Consider the following 20,186-nt stretch of genomic DNA (forward strand, 5'->3'; position numbering starts at 1 on the left):
CCATCTTTGTCATGGGGGTAGCCATCTTTTTGGTTGAAAGGAGGTGACAAGGAGCAGGAGACACAGTTCCAACTATCCTGTGTCCTGATTACCCCTCCCAGCTGCACACGCTAGGCTTCAAATGTCAAATTAAAAATGTAAAAAAAAAAATTGCACCAAAACAGCAGAAAGAGAACAACAAAACCAGAAATCTCATCATGCTTTGCACAGCATCAGGGGAAAAAAGCCCGGGCAGTTTTCTTCTGTGCAGCCAAAAATGAGGTTTGTATAAGAGAAACAAAGTTCTGATGCTGTGAAACTGTTAAAGAAACACAAAGCCTTTTCAGTGCTGCTGAGTCGATTTTTAGTCCGGATGCTCACTTTAATGTTTTATTTCTTAGCCGTACTACACATAGAAATTATAATTCTTTTTTCCAGCTTCAGTGTCTCTTTAAAGAGTACCTGAGCTGACGCTCGGGTACACAAAAATGAGATACTTGTCTAAAGAGAGGGAAGCCTCAGGATCCTATTGAGGCTTTCCTCCCTGCTGTGTTGTCCACCGTTGCTGAGTGAGGCCCCCCAGAAGATTAGCGATAATGCTTGTGCAGATACTGTGCGGACCCACTGCCGGAAGATGAGCTGTGTGGCCCTTATGTGAAGGGGGGGGGGCATGCTCTGCAACAGGGGGCTTTGCAGCAGCCAGGGAAGCCTCAATAGGATCCTGAGGCTTCCCTCTTTTCAGGTATCTATATGGAGCGCTGATGTCACTGGGTAGCGGGGAGTTCGTACGCACACATTGAAGGAAAGTGGAGTGTCGGGACACCGGTGCCGCTACAAGAGTGAACGATATTGGTGGGCTGTGATGCCCGAGATGCCCTCTATTCATCTATTCATGTGAGTGCGCTGAATTGCGCAGGCCTCTGTGATTTTAAAACTGGATTACGCTATGTGTTTTTTAAACTGTTTTACTTGTGGAATTGTGCATTAAATCTGGAGTCATATGGCTATATGAAAAAGCAAGCGTGAAGGCTGTGATTGATAGCTAGCTGCTTGAAGGCTGCACCCTAGACCCACCTGGATTCTGAGATGGTGTCCATCTGGTGAGCTGCTAGACTGGAGGGATTTTTTCTCACTAAGGCCTGGTGCACACCAGAGCGGTTCTGCTGCAATTTGCGATCCGCTTGCGGCTGCGGATACGCTTGGGTAATGTATTTCAATGGGCTGGTGCACACCAGAGTGGTTTTGCAGAAACGCATACTCCCGGGCTGCTGCAGATTTTGGATTGCGGAGGCCTTTCTGCCTCCAATGTAAAGTATAGGAAAAACGCAAACCGCTCTGAAAAACGGCACTTCAGAGCGGTTTTGCAGGCGTTTTTTGTTACAGTAGCTGTTCAGTAATAGCTTTACTGTAACAATATATGAAATCTACTACACCAAAAACGCTTCCCAAAACCGCAAAATGCTAGCTGAAACGCTGCAGAAAAAGAAGAAAAAGCGTTTCAAAATCTGCTAGCATTTTGCGGATCTGCTAGCGGTTTTTGGTGTGCACCAGGCCTAAGAGTGGAGCACACTGATATCACTTGTGCACGTGTTGGGTGAAGTGGGTGAAATGTGCTGATTGAGACTGCAGTAATGCACTATGTGCGGTTCTGTTTTCTGTTTTAGCTTAAGGCTGGTTTCACAGTGGGACGTTACAGGTGCACATTAGAGCAGCCTGTAACGCACCCCACCGCACAGCAATGAAAAATCAATGGGCTGTTCACAGTGCCCACGTTGCGTTACTTAGTAACGCTGCACCATTACACAACGTACTGCATGCAGTACTTTGTAAGTGGCAGAGCCGTGTTAGACTGCTTGCACATGCTCAGTAATGTTGGGGAGGAGGGGAGAGCGGCCAGGCACATGGCTAATTAATATTCACTGCACTCAGTGACGTGCAGTGTTTACTTCCTGGAGCGGCCGCTCTGTGCGGCGATTGGCCGGGCGGGACCACGTGATGCCGTATGCGTCCAAGAGTGCGCATCACGGCATCACCGACGCCAAAGTGAGCTGCACAACGCGGCTCACTCTGACGTCCACATTAGAGAGCACCAGGCGTTGCGTTAGGGGCACGTTATGCGACCATAACGTCCCCTAAAACGCAACGTCCTGGTGTGAAACCAGCCTTAGGCTGCAAGAGGAGTGCTGTCACAGCAACGTTGGAGGTATCTATATGGTTTTGATCCTGAGCTTTGACTCAGGATCACTTTAAGCTGAATTATCGCAAATACCTTCTGTTTTAAGGAGGCAAAATCTACACCTTCACTCAGCAAAGTAATCGCTGTATAGAGGCATAGTGGAGTTCTTTTCCTTTTTAACAGTAAAATGTTTAGATGACAGTTTATCTTGAAAGAATTTCACAACACTTGGATTTTTATATAAAAAGTCTATTTCTAAAGTTCAGTATATTTACAGCAGAAAAATATGAAGCTTCAAGATGTTCATGAAGCTGAGCCTGGAGGAGGATGGACCCGGACAATTCAGGAACCGGGAAAAAAAACACGAGAGTTTAAAACAGGAGCTAATAGTGAAATATGTCAGAATATCAGGAAACTATTTGTCTAATGGTACGTACTCACTTGCGACTATGGTCGTTTGAAACAGCAGCTTAACGATCGGTCTGCCGACAATCGGGTAAAGAACTTTACCAAACGATCATTAAAGTATAACTGTCGGGCATAAAATCAAAAATCTATTCTTTATTTTTATCTAGTAAACGCGTAATAAGGAGACTGACCAGGCGATTCAAAAGTTAAAATCTCTATTTTTCTTGTTAATAAATGATCATTCCCCAGTGTACCTGACTCTTAGGCCCGGTTCACATTAGCGGTCGCCGTCCGGAATCGCCGTGCCGGAGCCGGACCGCATGCAGAACGGACGCACGGCATAGCAATGAAAGCCTATGCGTCCGTTCACTTGCGTCCGTTTCGTCCGGACCGGATCCGGACTCCGGCATAAGACCCAACATGCGCTATTTTTTGGTCCGGCTCCTCCGGCAGCTGTATCCGGAGCGGAGCTGGACTGCACCATCCGGCCAATACAAACCAATGAGAACCGGAGAGCGCACAACACACTGGCTAAAAATCCGGATGTTCTACCCCACTTCCTATGCGTATTGAAGCAGCGATTTTGGATGGGGACACATGGGCAAGCATTTTGGAGTGGAGCAGCAGTGATTTTAAACGTGCTGGAGATGTTGGCAGTATGTCGGAGGTGGAGGTGAGTGCTAAACAGCGGAGGGCCTGATTCCACAGGTCTACCTTCTGCTGACCTCCCAGACCCCAACATTTTTATTCCTTTTCTACTATCTTTTGCCAAACGGATCCGGATCGCATCCTGATGAACACCTGATGCAAACTGACCGGATCGGATCCGGATCAGAACCGTACGGTCATCCGGTCCGTTTGGCAGAGAACCGCAAGTGTGAACGGGGCCTTATTTGGTACACACAAAATTTGGTACACAAAAAGGAAGTTGCAGGGCATGCTGGGTTGTCTTTTGCTTCTCTACTAGAGAAGCAAAAATGGACAACCCAGCATGCCCTGCAACTTCCTTTGTGTACCAAATTTTGTGTGTACTAAAGAAGAGTCAGGTAAACTGGGGAATGATCATTCATCAACAAGAAAAGTAACAGATTTTAACTTTGGATTGCCTAATTAGCATCCTTATTACTTGTTTACCAGATAAAAATAAAGAATTGATTTTTTATTTTATACCCGACAGTTACACTTTAAGTACAACGATGAACGAACGATATCGGCACAATAGAAAATACAACAGGACGGATCATATTGAACGACAATCGTTACAAAACTATAGTGTGTAAAGTTATCTGCCGAGAACGATCGTTACAAAGGCCAATGCGCCTGCGTTGTATTGTGCCCATCTTCCGTACTTCCTGTTTAGTGTGGCCTGTAAAGATTGTTACATTACACATTTCAAATAAACTTTGTTTGCAAGTTAATGATCATATATTTGTATCTATTGTAACCCGATGTTTGTGTGGTTGTTTTTTTAAATTCTATATAAATATGTACGCAACATTTCCCTCTGATCGTTCTTTTCTGTAAGAACGATTGTTAAAATGTGTATGATGATTGCTGCATCCCATCGTTGCATTTCAATCGTTCCAATATTGTTCGTCTGGTAACTTTTGTTCCTTGTAAACAATTGTTATCGCAAGTGTGTACGTAGTATAAGGAGAATGACACACGTTTGAAGGAAGTACATCCACTAATGAGGCTTATGGTGGGATTCCCACCCCTGCTCGGGTATGAGAGTGTATTAACTAAGAGCTGGTGCACAAAAGTGTGATAACTGCTATCACAGCAGTTATCACGCGAGCTGCCGCATGCAAAGCCTTGCAAGTGAACAGCGTTACGTTGTGTAATAAGCAAAGGTTATTACACGATCACGCTTCACGTGAAAATTGCGTGATAACCTTTGCTTATCACGCAGAACGATCCCGTTTTGTCACTTCGAAGTGAACTCTTTGACCCAGAAAAGAATAAATACAATCGCCGCATAAATCGATTATGTGAGCGTTTAGCACTCTTCCTATACCTTCCATTAGAGCAAAATTGCCCCAAAAATGGACGAAACGCACTTATATGAACCTTCTCATAGAGAATCCTTACACAAGCGTTTTGTGGGTGATTTTGAAAATCGTCTGCGCTTGAAAAAAGGACAAATACCCATACCTCTGCTCCTCCATATTCACATCATAAATTCGTTATTAATAGTAATAATAACGTAGTTAATAGTAATTCCATGTTAATTTGAGCTGTCTTTTCACCAGGTGTAGCTGTTACCATAAAAATATACAGTACATTTATTGCAATATAATATTAGATCTTAAAATAAATAATATCTGGACTTTTTGACTGAAGGCTGTGTAAATGTATTATCTACATATTCATCGCATTTTATGCTCAAAGTGAAGTGAAACGTTCTGCAGCAGAGGCTGAGATAAACTGATACTGATCTGGCCCAGATCTATAGGATTATTTTACATAAACAGGAAGTACCAGGCAGCTGCGTCCTTCTCCAGCGTGATGTCATTATCGGTCAGCAGTGCGCTCACGCTTCATACTCTTAGGCCTCTTTACCACAAACTGTTTCTAGGCAGTGAAATGCCTCTCAAACTCTCACAACTGCTGCCTGGTAACTGCTTGCTGAGCACACAGCTCAACAGTTCGTGGAAAAGAGGCCTTACTGAGCTGCATACAAGTCATCCACCATAAATCGGAAATTTGCAAAGTGATTTTCAGAGCCATTATTAAAGGAATTACCCACATTCCTTTAAATAAAAAAACTCTAAAAATGGTACAGGCAGCAAGTTTTCTTAAAGGATACCTTAGCTCTTGTAAAAATTCAAAAACGGGGGAGCAGAGCTCTCCTCATGTCCACCGCTCCCCTCATTTTCCTCAATGGCTACTGCCCCCCCCCCCCCCCTTGAAGCTACTTCCTTGTCGGGAGGGTCAAGGCGAAGGTGCTGCCCAGTGATGCGCATCACGACGCAGTGCACATGCGCGGAGCACTCTTGGCCACAAAATCAAGGTCGTGCTTCCCCCGGGCTGCACCTGCGCATAGTGCACCATCCGTAGGCATTAACCACTTCACCACTGAGGGGTTTTACCCCCTGACCACCAGAGCAATTTTCACCTTTCAGCGCTCCTTCCATTCATTCGTCTATAACTTTATCATTACTTATCGCAATGAAATGAACTATATCTTGTTTTTTCCGCCACCAATTAGGCTTTCTTTAGGTGGGACATTATGCCAAGAATTATTTTTTTCTAAATGTGTTTTAATGGGAAAATAGGAAAAATGTGGGGGAAAAAAAATTATTTTTCAGTTTTCGTCCATTATAGTTTTTAAATAATGCATGCTACTGTAATTAAAACCCATGAAATGTATGTGCCCTTTTGTCCCGGTTATAAAACCGTTTAAATTATGTCCCTATCACAATGTTTGGCGCCAATATTTCATTTGGAAATAAAGGTGCATTTTTTTCAGTTTTGCGTCCATCCCTAATTACAAGCCCATAGTTTATAAAGTAACAGTGTTATACCCTCTTGACTTAAATATTTAAAAAGTTCAGTCCCTAAGGTAACTAATTATGTATTTTTTTTAATTGTAAATTTTTGAATTTTTTTTTAATTACAAAAAAAAAAAAAATGGGGAGTGTGGGAGGTAATGAGTTAATTTTGTGTGTAAAAGTCATTTATTTGTATGTGAAAAATGTGTAGGGTGTAGTTTACTATTTGGCCACAAGATGGCCACAGTAACTTTTTGCTTTATTGCGACCTCCAAGCCTCCTTCCGGAAGCTTGGAGGAAGAATAAGGAGGCTGGACACGTGAGTTTCTTCTCACAATGATCGCGCTGCCCATAGGAGAGCAGCGGGTCATTGTGGGGCTTAGATCAACGAACGGGAATGGATTTTCCCGTTCATTGATCTCCGGGCGAGCGGGCGGCGGCGGTTTTACTAGCGGCGGGCGGCGTGTTTACGAGCGGGAGCGCGGACAGCGTCGGGAACGCGGAAAGTACGTGTTTCTCCGTCCCTGGTTTTTAAAGGATGGAAAAAGGGGCGGAGAAATACGTACGCGCGGGGGTAAAGTGGTTAAGGGAGAGGGATGGAGGAGAACAGGGGCGCGATGGGCATGAGGAGAGCCTACTACACATGCCTGCTTCCCCCGTTTTTGAATTCTTACATGGGCTAAGGTATCCTTTAAAATCAAAATGCTGCTGTGAGAGCGCCCTCAAAGGGTGACACTGCTGTATCACTGGCGACCAGAAAACTTAGCGCAATCGTTCAGCCAGAAGATATTCCACAATGGTGGAAGGAGGAAAATGTCCTTGTGTGGCCCAGTCAGAGAAAATCAGAGGAATGACCTGAAGATTGCACCAATAGTCACCATCCAATGTGCCGGAGCCTGAGCAGTTCTGTAAACAAGTGGATCAATAGCCCACGGCTGTGGAGTCGGAGGTTTCATAAACTGACAAGTTGGAGTTGGATGATTTCTGTACTGACTCCACAGCCCTGCAATAGCTCACAGCCTAGTTATGTACAGATGGTAGAAAATATCCCAACAGGCTCAACGCTGTGATTAAAGAGAACCAGAGATGAAGCACCCTCATGCATTTTACCATATATATCAGTGGGAACATTAGAGAAAACACCTACCTTGCGCTCTGCTTCATCCTTCACTGATCAGCCTGCTTGTTAGAAGTCCTGATAAAATCCCCGACTGAGCAATTAGTCTGGCTTTGCTATAATGACTCAGCTATGATGATTCCTGAGCAGAGCCAGCAGAGGGCAGGCTTGGACTTGAAGACACGAGAGAACACAGACAGCTATAAATATTCCTGAGCAAAGCCAGACTGAATGCTCAGTGAGGGATTTTATCAGGGCTGATTGGAAACAAGCTGTGCAGTAAAGAATGAAACAGAAAGCATGGTAGATGTTTTCTCTAATGTTCCCACTGATCTATATGGTAAAATACATGAGGGTGCTTGCTTCGTCTCTGGTTCTCTTTAAAGCCCAAGGTAGTTCCACAAAGTACCGTTGCAACGGCGTGACACGTTATCTATCTCAGCAAATCTGTTCTTTTTTTATTTTGTTTCTGAATGGCTGTTGTTATCGTATCTGTCTCTTGGCTGTTATAAGCTGCATGGAGTAAATCCAACTAGAATATTTTTGTGTGTCCTTATTTCAGTCTGCAAGGCAACAACAACATGTGACTTTGTTGAAGGGGTGAATCTTTATACCCGCCACATAAAGTGAGAATTTTCAAAATCCAGTAATTCTCCAATTCTCAGTAATTCTCCAAAAGAAAAAAATATTCCCAACTGTGAAGACTTATTATTGCTTAGTTCTATAATCTTCTGCCGATAAGCTGGAATTACGGCTTGCGGAGTGACGGACCCCACAGCGGCCGTTTCTCATCACTTGGTCTGGGCCTTCCTCTTCTCCAGATCTTGCTGAATCTCCGGAGGAAATTCGCCTTTATTCTCCGTCACACAAGGCAGACAGAATCGCTTGGCGTAGAAGAGGCTGCAGTCCTGGAGGAGAGCAGAGAGAGCGGTGTGACCGAAATGTAACCAAAACGTGTCATTTCTCTACTGCTGCAATCGTCTATTATCTCTAGCGCTATCCCAGCAAAGACATCATGGGCCTAAGCTGGTTCTAGACTTACTGCTACCTGAAGCAATCTTTAGAGGACGCTCCCCCCCCTCCCCCCCAAAAAACACCAATATAATAAAATATATTGTATACACCACATATCATACACTATATAACCCCCATATAAACCCTCTCACTGGCGAGAGCGCCATGTTCAGTCAGAGGGGAAGCTTTGGCACGCCCCAATCAGGCAGGGGTGCTGGCACCATACCGGCCAATCACAGCCACCTGCTGCTCTTTTTGCTAACTGTTGCTGGTGTTCTCGAGGGCGGGACCACGGCACCGACATTGGGCAAATCACTGCTCTTGATCACTTATCAGACTGGGGTTTTACCGTACCATGCCCTATGATGTCATAAGGAAGGGCAGCAGGTGCCACCGGTTGAATGAGGATTCGTGGATGAGGAGGGTAGTGTGTGTGGTGCCAGGAAGGCGGGTGGGAGAGCAGAGATGAGTCAGGTGCCAAGTGGCCACACTACCTGCAAACACCAACTGTCCAAAAACTGCCTGCATTGTGTGATTCAGGTGGCATCATGGCCTCTGCTCGCCAGCGTTAAGCGCTGATCAGTCCTAAAATCAGGCGATGATATTATCGCCTGATCCAATTACCCTTAGCACCCACCAGTGTTAGAAAGCTTGAATGGACCATTTTACATCCAGCGAATCCTTTATACGGTTTCGCCTATTAGCAGCCCCACCCGAGTAGTCTGCTAATAGGTGCTGTAGTGTAGACTACTTGTGGTAGACAACAATATCCCCTGGTAATCTGGCCAGTGCCCCGGTGCCCGGGACCGTTCTGCTCCTACATGATCTGGGTGCACATGCAGCCTAGCCGCGCATGTGTAGAACGTCTGGCCAGATTACTGGGGGATATTCAGGGCCGGATTTACCATAAGGCAATATAGGCATGTGCCTACAGGCGCCTGATAATGGAAAGGCGGCTTACTCTGCTCCCCCTAGTGCCTCCCTCCCTTTTTTCCTATGCAGAATCTCAAGCAAAGCATAAATGATGAGCGCTCTCTGCATTCCACTGACTGCATTCCTCTTCCTTCAGTCTGGGGCACCACTAGTTACTTAAAGGATACCACAACTGAAATGTGACATAATGAGATAGACATGTGTATGTACAGTGCCTAGCACACAGATAACTGATGTGTTCCTTTTTTTCTTTCTCTGCCTGAAATTGTTAAATATCAGGTATGTAAGTGGCTGACTCAGTCCTGACTCAGACAGGAAGTGACTACAGTGTGACCCTCACTGATAAGAAATTCCCCTTTTTTACCTCTTTCTTGCTCTCAGAAGCCATTTTCTGCTAGGAAAGTGTTTTATAGTTGGAATTTCTTATCAGTGAGGGTCACACTGTAGTCACTTCCTGTCTGAGTCAGGACTGAGTCAGCCACTTACATACCTGATATTTACCTCTTTCAGGCAGAGAAAGAAAAAAAGGAGCACAGCATAGTTATTGGTGTGCTAGGCACTGTACATACACATGTCTATCTCATTATGTCACATTTCAGTTGTGGTATCCTTTAAAGTGGACCCAAATTAAAAATACAAGATTTCAGAAATAAAATCTATTTTCGAACATTTTCGAACTTTTTCAGCTGCATGATGACAGATATTAAATATTTTACATTTATTGGAGGAACCCCTCCCTTTTTTTCATATTGCTGGGACAGAATCCGGCAGACTGGTGGAGATAAAAAACAAAAACAAAACACAGGCTGCTACTGATGATGTCACAGGGGACGTGCTCACAGCTTGTGTGAGATTTCACATAGACGACGCCCCTGTGAGGGAGGGTAGCTGATGACAAACACACCCATGATCTAAAATCTCCTACTAAGCTCAGAAGTAATGGCTGCCACCTGTTTAACCCTAGTTATGAAAAGAGAAGGGTGAAAAGCATGCACTGAAATGCTCATAGGCTTGAAGGAGTGTTTATTTATGTTTGTATGTGTCAGAGTGGTGCAACTAAATATTTTGAATTAAAAAAATATTTGGTTTGGGTCTGCTTTAATACTGAGGGTACCTCTGGCTTCCTAATGCTAAGGAGCACCTGTCGCTACCTATGACAAGGGAAGTAAGGGAGAAGTGACAGCTGGGCCAGCCAGCACACTTGTGGTGCAGTTCTGCTGGGTTTGTAGGTTCATGGAGGGTGAAGTCTGGGGTGCCAGGACATCTGTGCCTATAGGATCCTGTGAGCTAAATCCGGCCTGGGGATATTAGGAAACCACGGAGTGACCACAGAGGAAGGCAAGGGAGCCCACACACCTCATGGGGCTGAAGGAAGCTCCAGGTAAGTATAAATATAACAACTGAATTCATCTTAGGTTCACGTTCAGCACAAGCCTGTGGTGCCCCCCTCTTCTCCCCCCCCCCCCCCCCCCCCCCAATATTGACCCAAATGTGCTGTCTACCTGTGTGGTGTAGTCCCCATGGGGGATGAACAAAAGCCCTCTGTATTTCTGGGTAGTCTCCGGTCAACATGTTTCATCTATTCAGCACTTTCATAATGAGAAAGCAAAAGATGCCACGCCCTGCACTGACCAATGTCTACGTCATGTGACCTCTGTGTCACCTGACCTCTGGGTGGAGGAGGCGGTTCACAAAACTGAACCAATCTAATTCCCATCCTATCAGATCTATGTAAGGCAGATTCCTTACCGTGCCCACGCAGACCGTCCGCTTACACACGCTGCACGGCGAGCCGAGAACCAGGAATTTATCCTTGTCAGGGGTGAAGGGATCCATCATGATGAAACATTCCTCCAAAAGTCTGAAAGCAAACAGAGAAACACTAATAGAGAAATCCTCCTTTGTCCCTTCAGTGCATCAGTCCCTTCTGTGTCTTTGTCACCTCTGTCCCTCTTTGTCTAGTCTGTGCCTCTCTTCCTCTGCTCCTCTTTGTCTCTGTCCCACAGTGCCGTCTGTCTCCTCTGTGTCTGTTCTGTGCATCCATCCCCTCAGTGCCTCTGTGTTTCCTGTGTCTTTGTCTCCTCTGTCCCTCCTCTGCCCCCTCCCCCCCCACCCCTCTCTCCCAGCAGCAGTAGTGAACTCACCTTTCAGCCCAAGTCCAGCGCTGTCCATCTAGCCACTCCGCCTCCTACAGCCTTTATGTCACATGATATACAGCAGGGGCGCCTTTACCGCCTGGCGGTACAAGCGGCGGCTTGGAGCGGCATGAAAGAGGTAGGCGCTGTCGCGGGGGAGACTGCGGCTGACCACCGCTACTTTTAGCTGCGCTGCCTCCTTCTGTCCTGTCATATGCAGGGATCGTGGTTTGTTTACACCACGTGCCGCCGCCTCTATGCCCGCCCCCTCATCGTCTGCCCCGCCCCCTCCATAGCAGCAGCCGCACGGTTTATGTTCTGCGTCCGTGCGGCGCCGCCTCTAACTCCGCCCACCACCTCAAGGCAACATGACTATCCCGCTGGCGCTGGATAGATACTGGGAGACCACCGAGACACTGACTGTGCCCCCTTTCCCCCTCTTGGCCCTGCCGCTGCGGGTGTGTGTGCGCGTGTATCCCCCGCCTTCCCGTTCCCAAACAATTGGCTGCAGTTTGAGTGCAGGCAGCCTAAGGTAAGCTGCATCCTAGGAAAAAAATAAATACATTTTAAAAAGTGGAACTGAATTTTTGCACAGGTCAGAAGGAAACAGACAAATGCACCTTGTATCACCCTGTATATATATATATATATATATATATATATATATATATATATATATATATATATATATATATATATATATATATATATATATATATATATATATATATATATATATATATATATATATATATATATATTCTCCTGTTTAATCCGCCTCTCATTTGTTTTTAATGCACAGGATGTTAACAATATGTCTGCTTTCCTTTCATGAAAGCAGGAAGTAGAAACAGTGCGGATTTATTTTTAGATTTGTGTCACCTGTAACTAAGAAATGTTTTTGTTTAACGTGTACCAGAGACGAGAAGCATCTTTGGTACAATATTTACCTGAGGCTTCCTTAAGAACCATTAGGGCCGCTCATCCCTTGCCATCTCCCTGGGTGACTCCTGTCACCCGCAGTTGACTGGCCGAGTCACGCTCCGTTAGGTGAGCTATCTGCGCTTGCGCAGTACAAGTACAGCGACGGGAGCACACCTGGTGGGGCCGCACATGTGCGATGCAGCGCGACTCACCTATGTTTTCAGAGAAAACTGCAGATGACAGGAGTCACCCAGGGAGACTGCGTAGGACGACCAGCCCTAACGGTGCTTAAGGAAGCCCCAGGTAAGTATAGAACCTGAGACTCGTCTCAGGTTCAATGTAAAGGTTCTTATGCTGTCGCATATCTTTAAAGAGACTCCGAAGCAACTTTAAAAACTGCTTTTTACCTTATATTCAACATGAGCATGTTTGCCCCAGGTAAAACGCCGCTCTCCCACGGCTGAACGAGGGATCTTTACCCCCCAAATCCCCGCCATGGTGCCCGGGGAGCGCTTCCGTGTGAGGCAGGGCTAATGGCCGCAGCCCTGCCTCTCAGCGCTGAGTGCCGCCTCTCCCTACCCCTCTTAGTCTTCCTTCACTGAGAGGGGCGGGGGAGAGGTGGAGATCCGCCGGCTGATAGACGTGCATGGAGGCAGAGCTACAGCCATTAGCTCTGCCTCCATGAACAGCAAAATCTACGACCAAGTAGGTAATGGATTTTGCAGGGGGTATTTAGGAGGTAAAGACCCCTCGTTATGCCGCAGGATAGCAGCGTTTTAGCTGGGGCAAACATGCCCATGTTGAATATAAGGTAAAAAGTAATTTTTAATAATGCTTCAGAGTCTCTTTAAGAGCAGAGAACACGTTCTGAGTTCAGGTCCACTTTAAAGTGCACCAGCGATCACGAACTACGTTTTTTTTACTTACCGGGGCTTTCTCCAGCCTCATAAGCATGGATGCGTCCCTCGCCATCCTCCATTTAGCAGTAATCCGCTCCAGTATTCAGCTCAGTGACGTCAGCTGGGGTCTTCTGCGCATGTGCAGAAGGTCCACGCATGTGCAGAAGACCCCGGCTGACTCAGACTGGACCCGACTGAGCGAGTTACCGGGGCTGATTACTGCTGAATGGAGGGCAACGGGAGGACGGTGAGGGATGTATTCATTCTTAAGAGGCTGGAGGAAGTATAAAACTTTGAAATTTGTGATCTCTGGGTCATTTTAAAACAGCCCAACAATGTCTTATAGTTAGCCTTCATAGTGCAGGGGTCAGTAAACTGTGGGTAGCGGTAAGCTGTGTCTGGGGGCTATGAACTGTCACTGGGGGTGTAGTGAGCTGTCACTAGAGGTAGTATAATGTCCCCCGTCGCTGAGCGGGGCCCCCTGCAGATCAGTGTCGCACTCGTCCTCTGTTATGAGCGTGGCTGTGCAGTAGGCACACAAGCACGGCCGCACATGTGCAGTAGCATGAAGCCCACGGCTCTGGCTTACTGCACATTCGCAGGCGTGCTTGTGTGGCTACTGTGCAGCCATACTGAAGGAAGAGGAGGTGAGCCACCCAATGAGATTAACGACTTGGGGCTTGATTCACAAAGCGGTGCTAACTGTTTAGCACGGGTGTTAAATTTGCCGCAAATTGCGCGTGAAAAAGTCCGCGATCGCGCGAATCGCGGCACTTTGCACGCGCAAAAGTCCGCGAACGGCACTTCACGTGCTAACTGTTTAGAACACCCGTGCTAAACAGTTAGCACCGCTTTGTGAATCAAGCCTGTTATGTGCATTTGATCTGTGGGGACATATCTGCATTTGATCTGAGGGGGACATGTTATGTGCATTTGATCTGTGGGGGACATATCTGGATTTGATCTGTGGGGGACATGTTATGTGCATTTGATCTGTGGGGGACATATCTGGATTTGATCTGTGGGGGACATGTTATGTGCATTTGATCTGTGGGGGACATATCTGGATTTGAACTGTGGGGGACATGGTACGTGCATTTGATTTGTGGAGGACATGTTATGTGCATTTGATCTGTGGAGGACATGTTACGTGCATTTGATTTGTGGAGGACATGTTACGTGCATTTGATTTGTGGAGGACATGTTACGTGCATTTGATTTGTGGAGGACATGTTATGTGTATTTGATCTGTGGGGGACATATCTGGATTTGATCTGTGGGGGACATGTTATGTGAATTTGATCTGTGGGGGACATGTTATGTGCATTTGATCTGTGGGGGATGTGTTTTGTGCATTTGATCTGTTGGGGATGTGTTATGTGCATTTGATCTGTGCTGACATATCTGCATTTGATCTGTGGGGAACATGTTAGATATAAAACATGAAAAGTTAAGAAAAAAGATAAAATGTGGAACTTAATCATTATAGTATAATATAGCGTGAGTGTGTTTGTGTGGGTGGAGGGGAGATAAGGGTTGGCACAATGGGGAGGGGTGGTCGGCGCGGGCCGCGGGGAGGGGGGGCGCCACAGGTTGTCCCGCCTGGAGTGACAAAATGGCTAGAGGCACCCCTGATATACAGGAAGCATGCCGTGCACAAGAACAGACAGGTGGTGGAGAGGGGAGGACGGACAGCTTTGGACTTGGTTTGGAGGTGAGTCCAGCACTGCTGCGGGCGACATGCGCCGACACTCGGGGGAAGTTTTAAGCTGATTCTTCAAACTTCCCTGTTGCGAAAATGACTTCATTGCGACGTTCGTATCAGCAAGTCGCTCATAAGTAGGGGAACACTTATACTCTGAACTCCATACAAGATACTCAGATAGTGTAAGTGTGCATACACACATCCAACTTTGATTGGCCAATCATTGCCCAATTTCACCACCTCCATGCAGTATGATGGTTTACCTACAGAACTGTTCATAGTATTCAAAGTCTATTGGCCCTCATACTACGTGGTGGTAAAATTGGCCAATCAAAATTGGATGTGTGTACCAGGCTTAACTCACAGCATATACATTCAGCCAGTAACAAATATTGTACCATCAGCATATACACTGTATGTATAACGTGGGTTACACTACCTGGGTAACGCCAGCTAATCTTTACATGCCCTGTCTGAATCCCAGGCAATGACTCATCAATATCATCTTCTGAAGATCTGTGAATACTGCCTGTATCTGTCCCGCTAAACACTTATCTCAATGAAACAAAGCTCTGTACACACGCTACATGAACATTGTCCAAGGCAGCTGATAACGAACGTATCTGCCCAGAATCCAGTGTGTGTACAGAGGCCTTCAATGCCCTAAAACACCCCTGCCAGCAATCAGCTGTGAGCATTAAAAAAGCAGAAAAAAAAAAAAAACACCCGCAGAATCCAAGCTCCTCCCCTCAAGCTAGGGTATAAATATAAATCTATCTATCTATAGTAGGGAGGTGCTAAAGGGGGTGTGGCAAACAAAATGGCAAAATCCTCTGCACGCTCTCATGCAAATGCTTTCATAAATCAATCATCAAGGAACCAATGCTATCCCTTCAGCTAAGTTACGGTGATCATACGTCCCGCTTTACCCGGGACGCGTCCCGCCTTCGGAGTCCGCTGTCCCAGGCTGCATGAGGTCCCGGGAAACGTCCCGCTTTTAGCCGCGGGACGTCCCGGCCTCGGGACTCTGGCCACCGTACTACTGAATGAACTGGCTGCGGCGTCTAATAGACGCCGCGCTAGTTCATAGCCCGCAGCCCCGCTCCAGCAGCCTGCATAGTCTTCCAGGTTCCGGCAGGCAAAGCAGGGCTTCGGGAAGATGGCGTCCGAAGCCCTGTACTGGAGACTATTTGTGTTCTAGATGTGAAAGAGCCCTAAGTGCCACGGACACGTGGGACGCAAATGAGGCAGAATGAGCATCTGGACAGCTGAGGCCGGTTCCCAAGAGATTTCATGCAGAAATTGATCAGGAATCGGCCTGCTGTGTATGGGCAGCCAACAGATCTCTCTCTAATCAGATTCGATCAGAGAGAGATCTGTATCTTGGTCCAATCTGCCCATACATTGCGAGATGTTCAGCCCATAACTAAAAACTTATCTCACCAGGCTGGAGGCGTGATGGAGATTTTCCACTCTGCAATCATTTCTAGGAACATTTTTGTTTGGCATGAGAATATATCATTTTAAATAAAGATCTAATTTTTACTTAAACGCATTTGTTGCCAAAGTTCATTACATTTCTGTGCTGTGACTGGCGCACGAGATACAAGATGCCAGATAGGATCAGTGAAAGACATGGTGGACATGATGAATGGAGGAACAATCGGTCTTACTTACATAACTGATTGTGTGCTGGGCGGCTTCTGGCCAAAGTAAGTATACGGAACGGATAATCCGCACAGCCCACACTCAAAGATTCCTCTTGCGGGATGGGGCTCTTCCAGATCCATCTACAACCGTGGTGAGAGAACGTTGTGTGCTTACAGAACAAATACGGCTACAGTAGGCGAGTCTGCGTTCATTTACCTAATCCTGCAAAGAATGAGAAATGATCAGGGCCATAAAAAAACTGAAAACCACATGAAGGTTCAATACAGCTAAGTCCCTGTTATCCGGCACCCACAGGAATTGGCTGATGCCGGGTAAGTGTGCTTTCTGGTCGGGCACTTTTCCACTGTGAGTGTTTGCGATGCTGCATCGCAAAATCACAAATCGCTAGCGATTTTTAAATCGATAGGTTTTGCTAAATAACATAGGAATCGCAGTAGGTGTTTTCCACTACCGCGGTTCAATTTTTACCAAAGTGCAATTGTGCCTCGAAACTATTTTTACCGCAATTTTGGTATGCACTGCATTGCATAGCAAAATTGAGATCACAATTGCAGAAAAAAAAATTAGGAACTTGCTAAAATGCAAAGTGGGAAAGGGTCCGGACTCTGCTGTATGAATATTACATTAAAGAGGACCTGAGATAAGAACACGGGATCATGCCCTTTTTTTCTTTCTCTGCCTGAAAGAGTTAAATATCAGGTATGTAAGTGGCTGACTCAGACAGGAAGTGACTACAGTGTGACCCTCACTGATAAGAGATTCCCCTTTTTACCTCTTTCTTGCTCTCAGAAGCCATTTTCTGCTAGGAAAGTGTTTTATAGTTGGAATTTCTTATCAGTGAGGGCCCGTTTCCACTAGAGCGAATCTTCTGCATGCGGATTCGCATAACCAATACAAGTAGATGGGACTGTTTCCACTTGTCAGGATTTCTTAGTGTTTTTCTGTGCAGAAAAAATCTGCACGGCAGAGCCATCAGAATTCATAAAATCGCATACAATGTAATTAAATAGGAAAAAATGCATGCGTTTTCGTGTAAAAACAATGTAAACAGCACACCAGCATTGACATAGTTAAAATCGTTTGGCCACAAAATGCATGCAAAATCACATGGAAAAACGCATCTGCATGCAAAATCGCACATGCGTTTTCCGCACTGGAGTCGCACCGCACCAATGGAAACGTACCCTGAGGGTCACACTGTAGTCACTTCCTGTCTGAGTCAGGACTAAGTCAGCCACTTACATACCTGATGTTTAACTCTTTCAGGCAGAGAAAGAAAAAAAGGAGCACAGCATAGTTATTAGTGTGATTGGCACTGTACATACACATGTCCATCTCATCATGTCACCTCACTTCGGTACCAGTTTAGGGTTGCCAGGTGTCCGGTTTTAGACCGGACAGTCCGGTTTTTGGCCGCTGTGTCCTGTCCAAAAAGGCATGTTAAACCGGACAATTAAGATGTCCGGTTTTATGCCTTTTGCCACTTGCCGCCAGTAACTCCGAAACATCCGTTCATCAGCCGTTTCGGAGTCACAGAGATCATTCTGCCCGATTAGCAATAGGGATTCGGGAAGCACTACTGTGGATATGGCACCGCCCCTGTTTGTCATCACATCACAATACTGAGATCCGCCTCCAACATGGCGGCCTGTACGGCTCCGAAGTTGCGACATGGTGATGTACGACATGCCGCGCTAACTTGTGTGCGCATGCGCAGTGTCTGTAGTCAGGCTGTCTCCTGATGGTGGGAGCGGGGTTTTCCTGCAGTTTGTAATTCGGCAAAACTGTGCAGGACTCGTCACCAGCAGTATGGCGTTCAACTTCGGATCTGCTACAGGGGCCAGCACTAACAGGTAGGAAGATAGTGAGAGATGGGGACACAAAGCTCGGGGGGTGTTGTATAGAAGCAGCACGCTGTCACACATCATGCTTGTCAAACCTTATGTTACTGCTGTCTCTCAACACGATTACAGCAATTGAAATACAGTTTTGGGTAACAGGCCCGCCACCCGTCCGCCAGCGCTGCGCGACCGCTGATTCGCTGCCTGGCTGTCAGTCAAAGGCACAGCCAGCCAGCTTACGCGGCGTAAGTTACGCCAGCTTAAGTACCGCCCCCGAGCCCGCGCTTCCCGACGTTGCTACGTGTAATGCTTGTGCATTTACTGGTGAAAAGCTGTCTCTTATTATGTGCATTTACTGGTGAAAAGTGGTCTCTTATGTGCATGTACTGGTGAGGACAGTTAGTGACATGGCTATGTACTTTGTAATGTGCTGCAGAAGATGTCAGTGCGATATAAATACTGTAAAAAACATTTTTTAAAAAGCCCATTGCTTAGCCCCACTCTACATAAAAGTGCGCTTCTGACTCCGCCCCTAACTCCACCCCCTGTCCGGTTTTCTCCATCAGCCGACCTGGCAACCCTATACCAGTTACAAATGTCCCGCCTCACCAACAGGCCACGCCCATCGCATTGCCTCACCAGTAAATCACGCCCACTCCACCGCTAATCAGGGTCTGCCACTAGTACAAAGGAGGACAGCCACAGAGGTTATTATTTACACATTCCTATCTCTCTCTCTGTGCCAGAATCCAGCATGGCCGCCGCGCTGAGTGTGCAAAAGGGAAGACGCCGGTCAGCCATCTTGGTTTCTGGCAAGCCACAATACGCGCTGTTGGTCCTTCAGTTGAAGCATTTCCGTGTATAGATGTGGCAGCCCGCGACCCCGGCACCCTCCACGGCGTGTCCCGACTGCCTGTCCCGCCACGTGACCCCATACCGAACATTCACAATCAACACCGACCGACCTACCTCTCCTCTCCAGCTGCCGGCTCCTCCCCCGCCATTCACAGCTCCTCCCACCAGGGGGCGGGCCAGAGCTAGCTGACTGCTGAGGCACACTAATAACTGCAGAGGAAGACTGAGGAGCAACATGACAGAGGGGGGCCTGAGAGACTGCAGGGTGAGTGCACGGGGGGCAGAGTAACTGCATGTGTGGGGCAAAGTGAATGCAGGAGGTGGGGGCAAAGTGACTGCAGGTGGGGGGGGACAGAGTGACTGTAGGTGGGGGGCAGAGTGACTGCAGGTGGAGTGCAGGTGGGGGGGGGACAGAGTGACTGTAGGTGGGGGGCAGAGTGACTGCAGGTGGGGGGCAGAGTGACTGTAGGTGGAGTGCAGGTGGGGGGGGACAGAGTGACTGTAGGTGGAGTGCAGGTGAGGGGGACAGAGTGACTGCAGGTGGGGGGCAGAGTGACTGCAGGTGGGGGGGACAGAGTGACTGTAGGTGGGGGGCAGAGTGACTGCAGGTGGAGTGCAGGTGAGGGGGACAGAGTGACTGTAGGTGGGGGGCAGAGTGACTGCAGGTGGGGGGGACAGAGTGACTGTAGGTGGGGGGCAGAGTGACTGCAGGTGGGGGGCAAAGTGACTGCAGGTGGGGGGACAGAGTGACTGTAGGTGGGGGGCAGAGTGACTGCAGGTGGAGTGCAGGTGGGGGGAACAGAGTGACTGTAGGTGGGGGGCAGAGTGACTGCAGGTGGAGTGCAGGTGGGGGGAACAGAGTGACTGTAGGTGGGGGGCAGAGTGAGTGCAGGTGGAGTGCAGGTGGGGGGACAGAGTGACTGTAGGTGGGGGGCAGAGTGACTGCAGGGGGGTTGCAGGTGGGGGGCAAAGTGACTGCAGGTGGGGGGCAGAGTGACTGCAGGTGGGGGGGGGCAAAGTGACTGCAGGGGGAGT

General features: G+C 47.3%; 2 protein-coding genes across 11 annotated transcripts in view; one reads left to right on the forward strand and one right to left on the reverse strand.

Moving 5' to 3' along the window:
* Window positions 1-7,603: 7,603 nt before the first annotated feature.
* Window positions 7,604-19,317, reverse strand: CDPF1 (cysteine rich DPF motif domain containing 1). 9 transcript variants are annotated; one of them, XM_068278221.1, is made up of 4 exons: window positions 19,266-19,317; window positions 16,462-16,656; window positions 10,871-10,982; window positions 7,604-8,082 (listed from the first exon to the last, which is right to left on the reverse strand). In XM_068278221.1, the coding sequence occupies exons 2-4, from the start codon at window positions 16,572-16,574 to the stop codon at window positions 7,966-7,968; spliced, it is 342 nt and encodes a 113-aa protein (XP_068134322.1). In that variant the 5' UTR covers window positions 16,575-16,656; window positions 19,266-19,317; the 3' UTR covers window positions 7,604-7,965. The 9 variants fall into 9 exon arrangements, with proteins under 9 accessions (XP_068134322.1, XP_068134321.1, XP_068134326.1 ...); XM_068278220.1 differs by having other exon boundaries at window positions 16,462-16,650; window positions 19,266-19,314; XM_068278225.1 differs by having other exon boundaries at window positions 16,462-16,574; window positions 19,266-19,307.
* The window catches only part of TTC38 (tetratricopeptide repeat domain 38), a 46,005-nt gene continuing 44,748 nt past the window's right edge, over window positions 18,930-20,186 (forward strand). Inside the window, exon 1 of one of the 2 annotated variants that reach the window (XM_068278215.1) lies at window positions 18,930-19,003. Coding sequence is in view for 1 of the 2 variants with exons in the window: in XM_068278214.1 (XP_068134315.1) it covers window positions 19,387-19,416 (30 nt within the window). In the remaining variant the exon portion in view is untranslated. Of the gene's footprint in view, window positions 19,004-19,114; window positions 19,417-20,186 lie in introns of those variants that run through there. The other variant, XM_068278214.1, reaches the window with a different exon arrangement.

The sequence above is a fragment of the Hyperolius riggenbachi genome, chromosome 3 (assembly GCF_040937935.1).
Source record: "Hyperolius riggenbachi isolate aHypRig1 chromosome 3, aHypRig1.pri, whole genome shotgun sequence".
Classification (NCBI taxonomy): Eukaryota; Metazoa; Chordata; class Amphibia; order Anura; family Hyperoliidae; genus Hyperolius; species Hyperolius riggenbachi.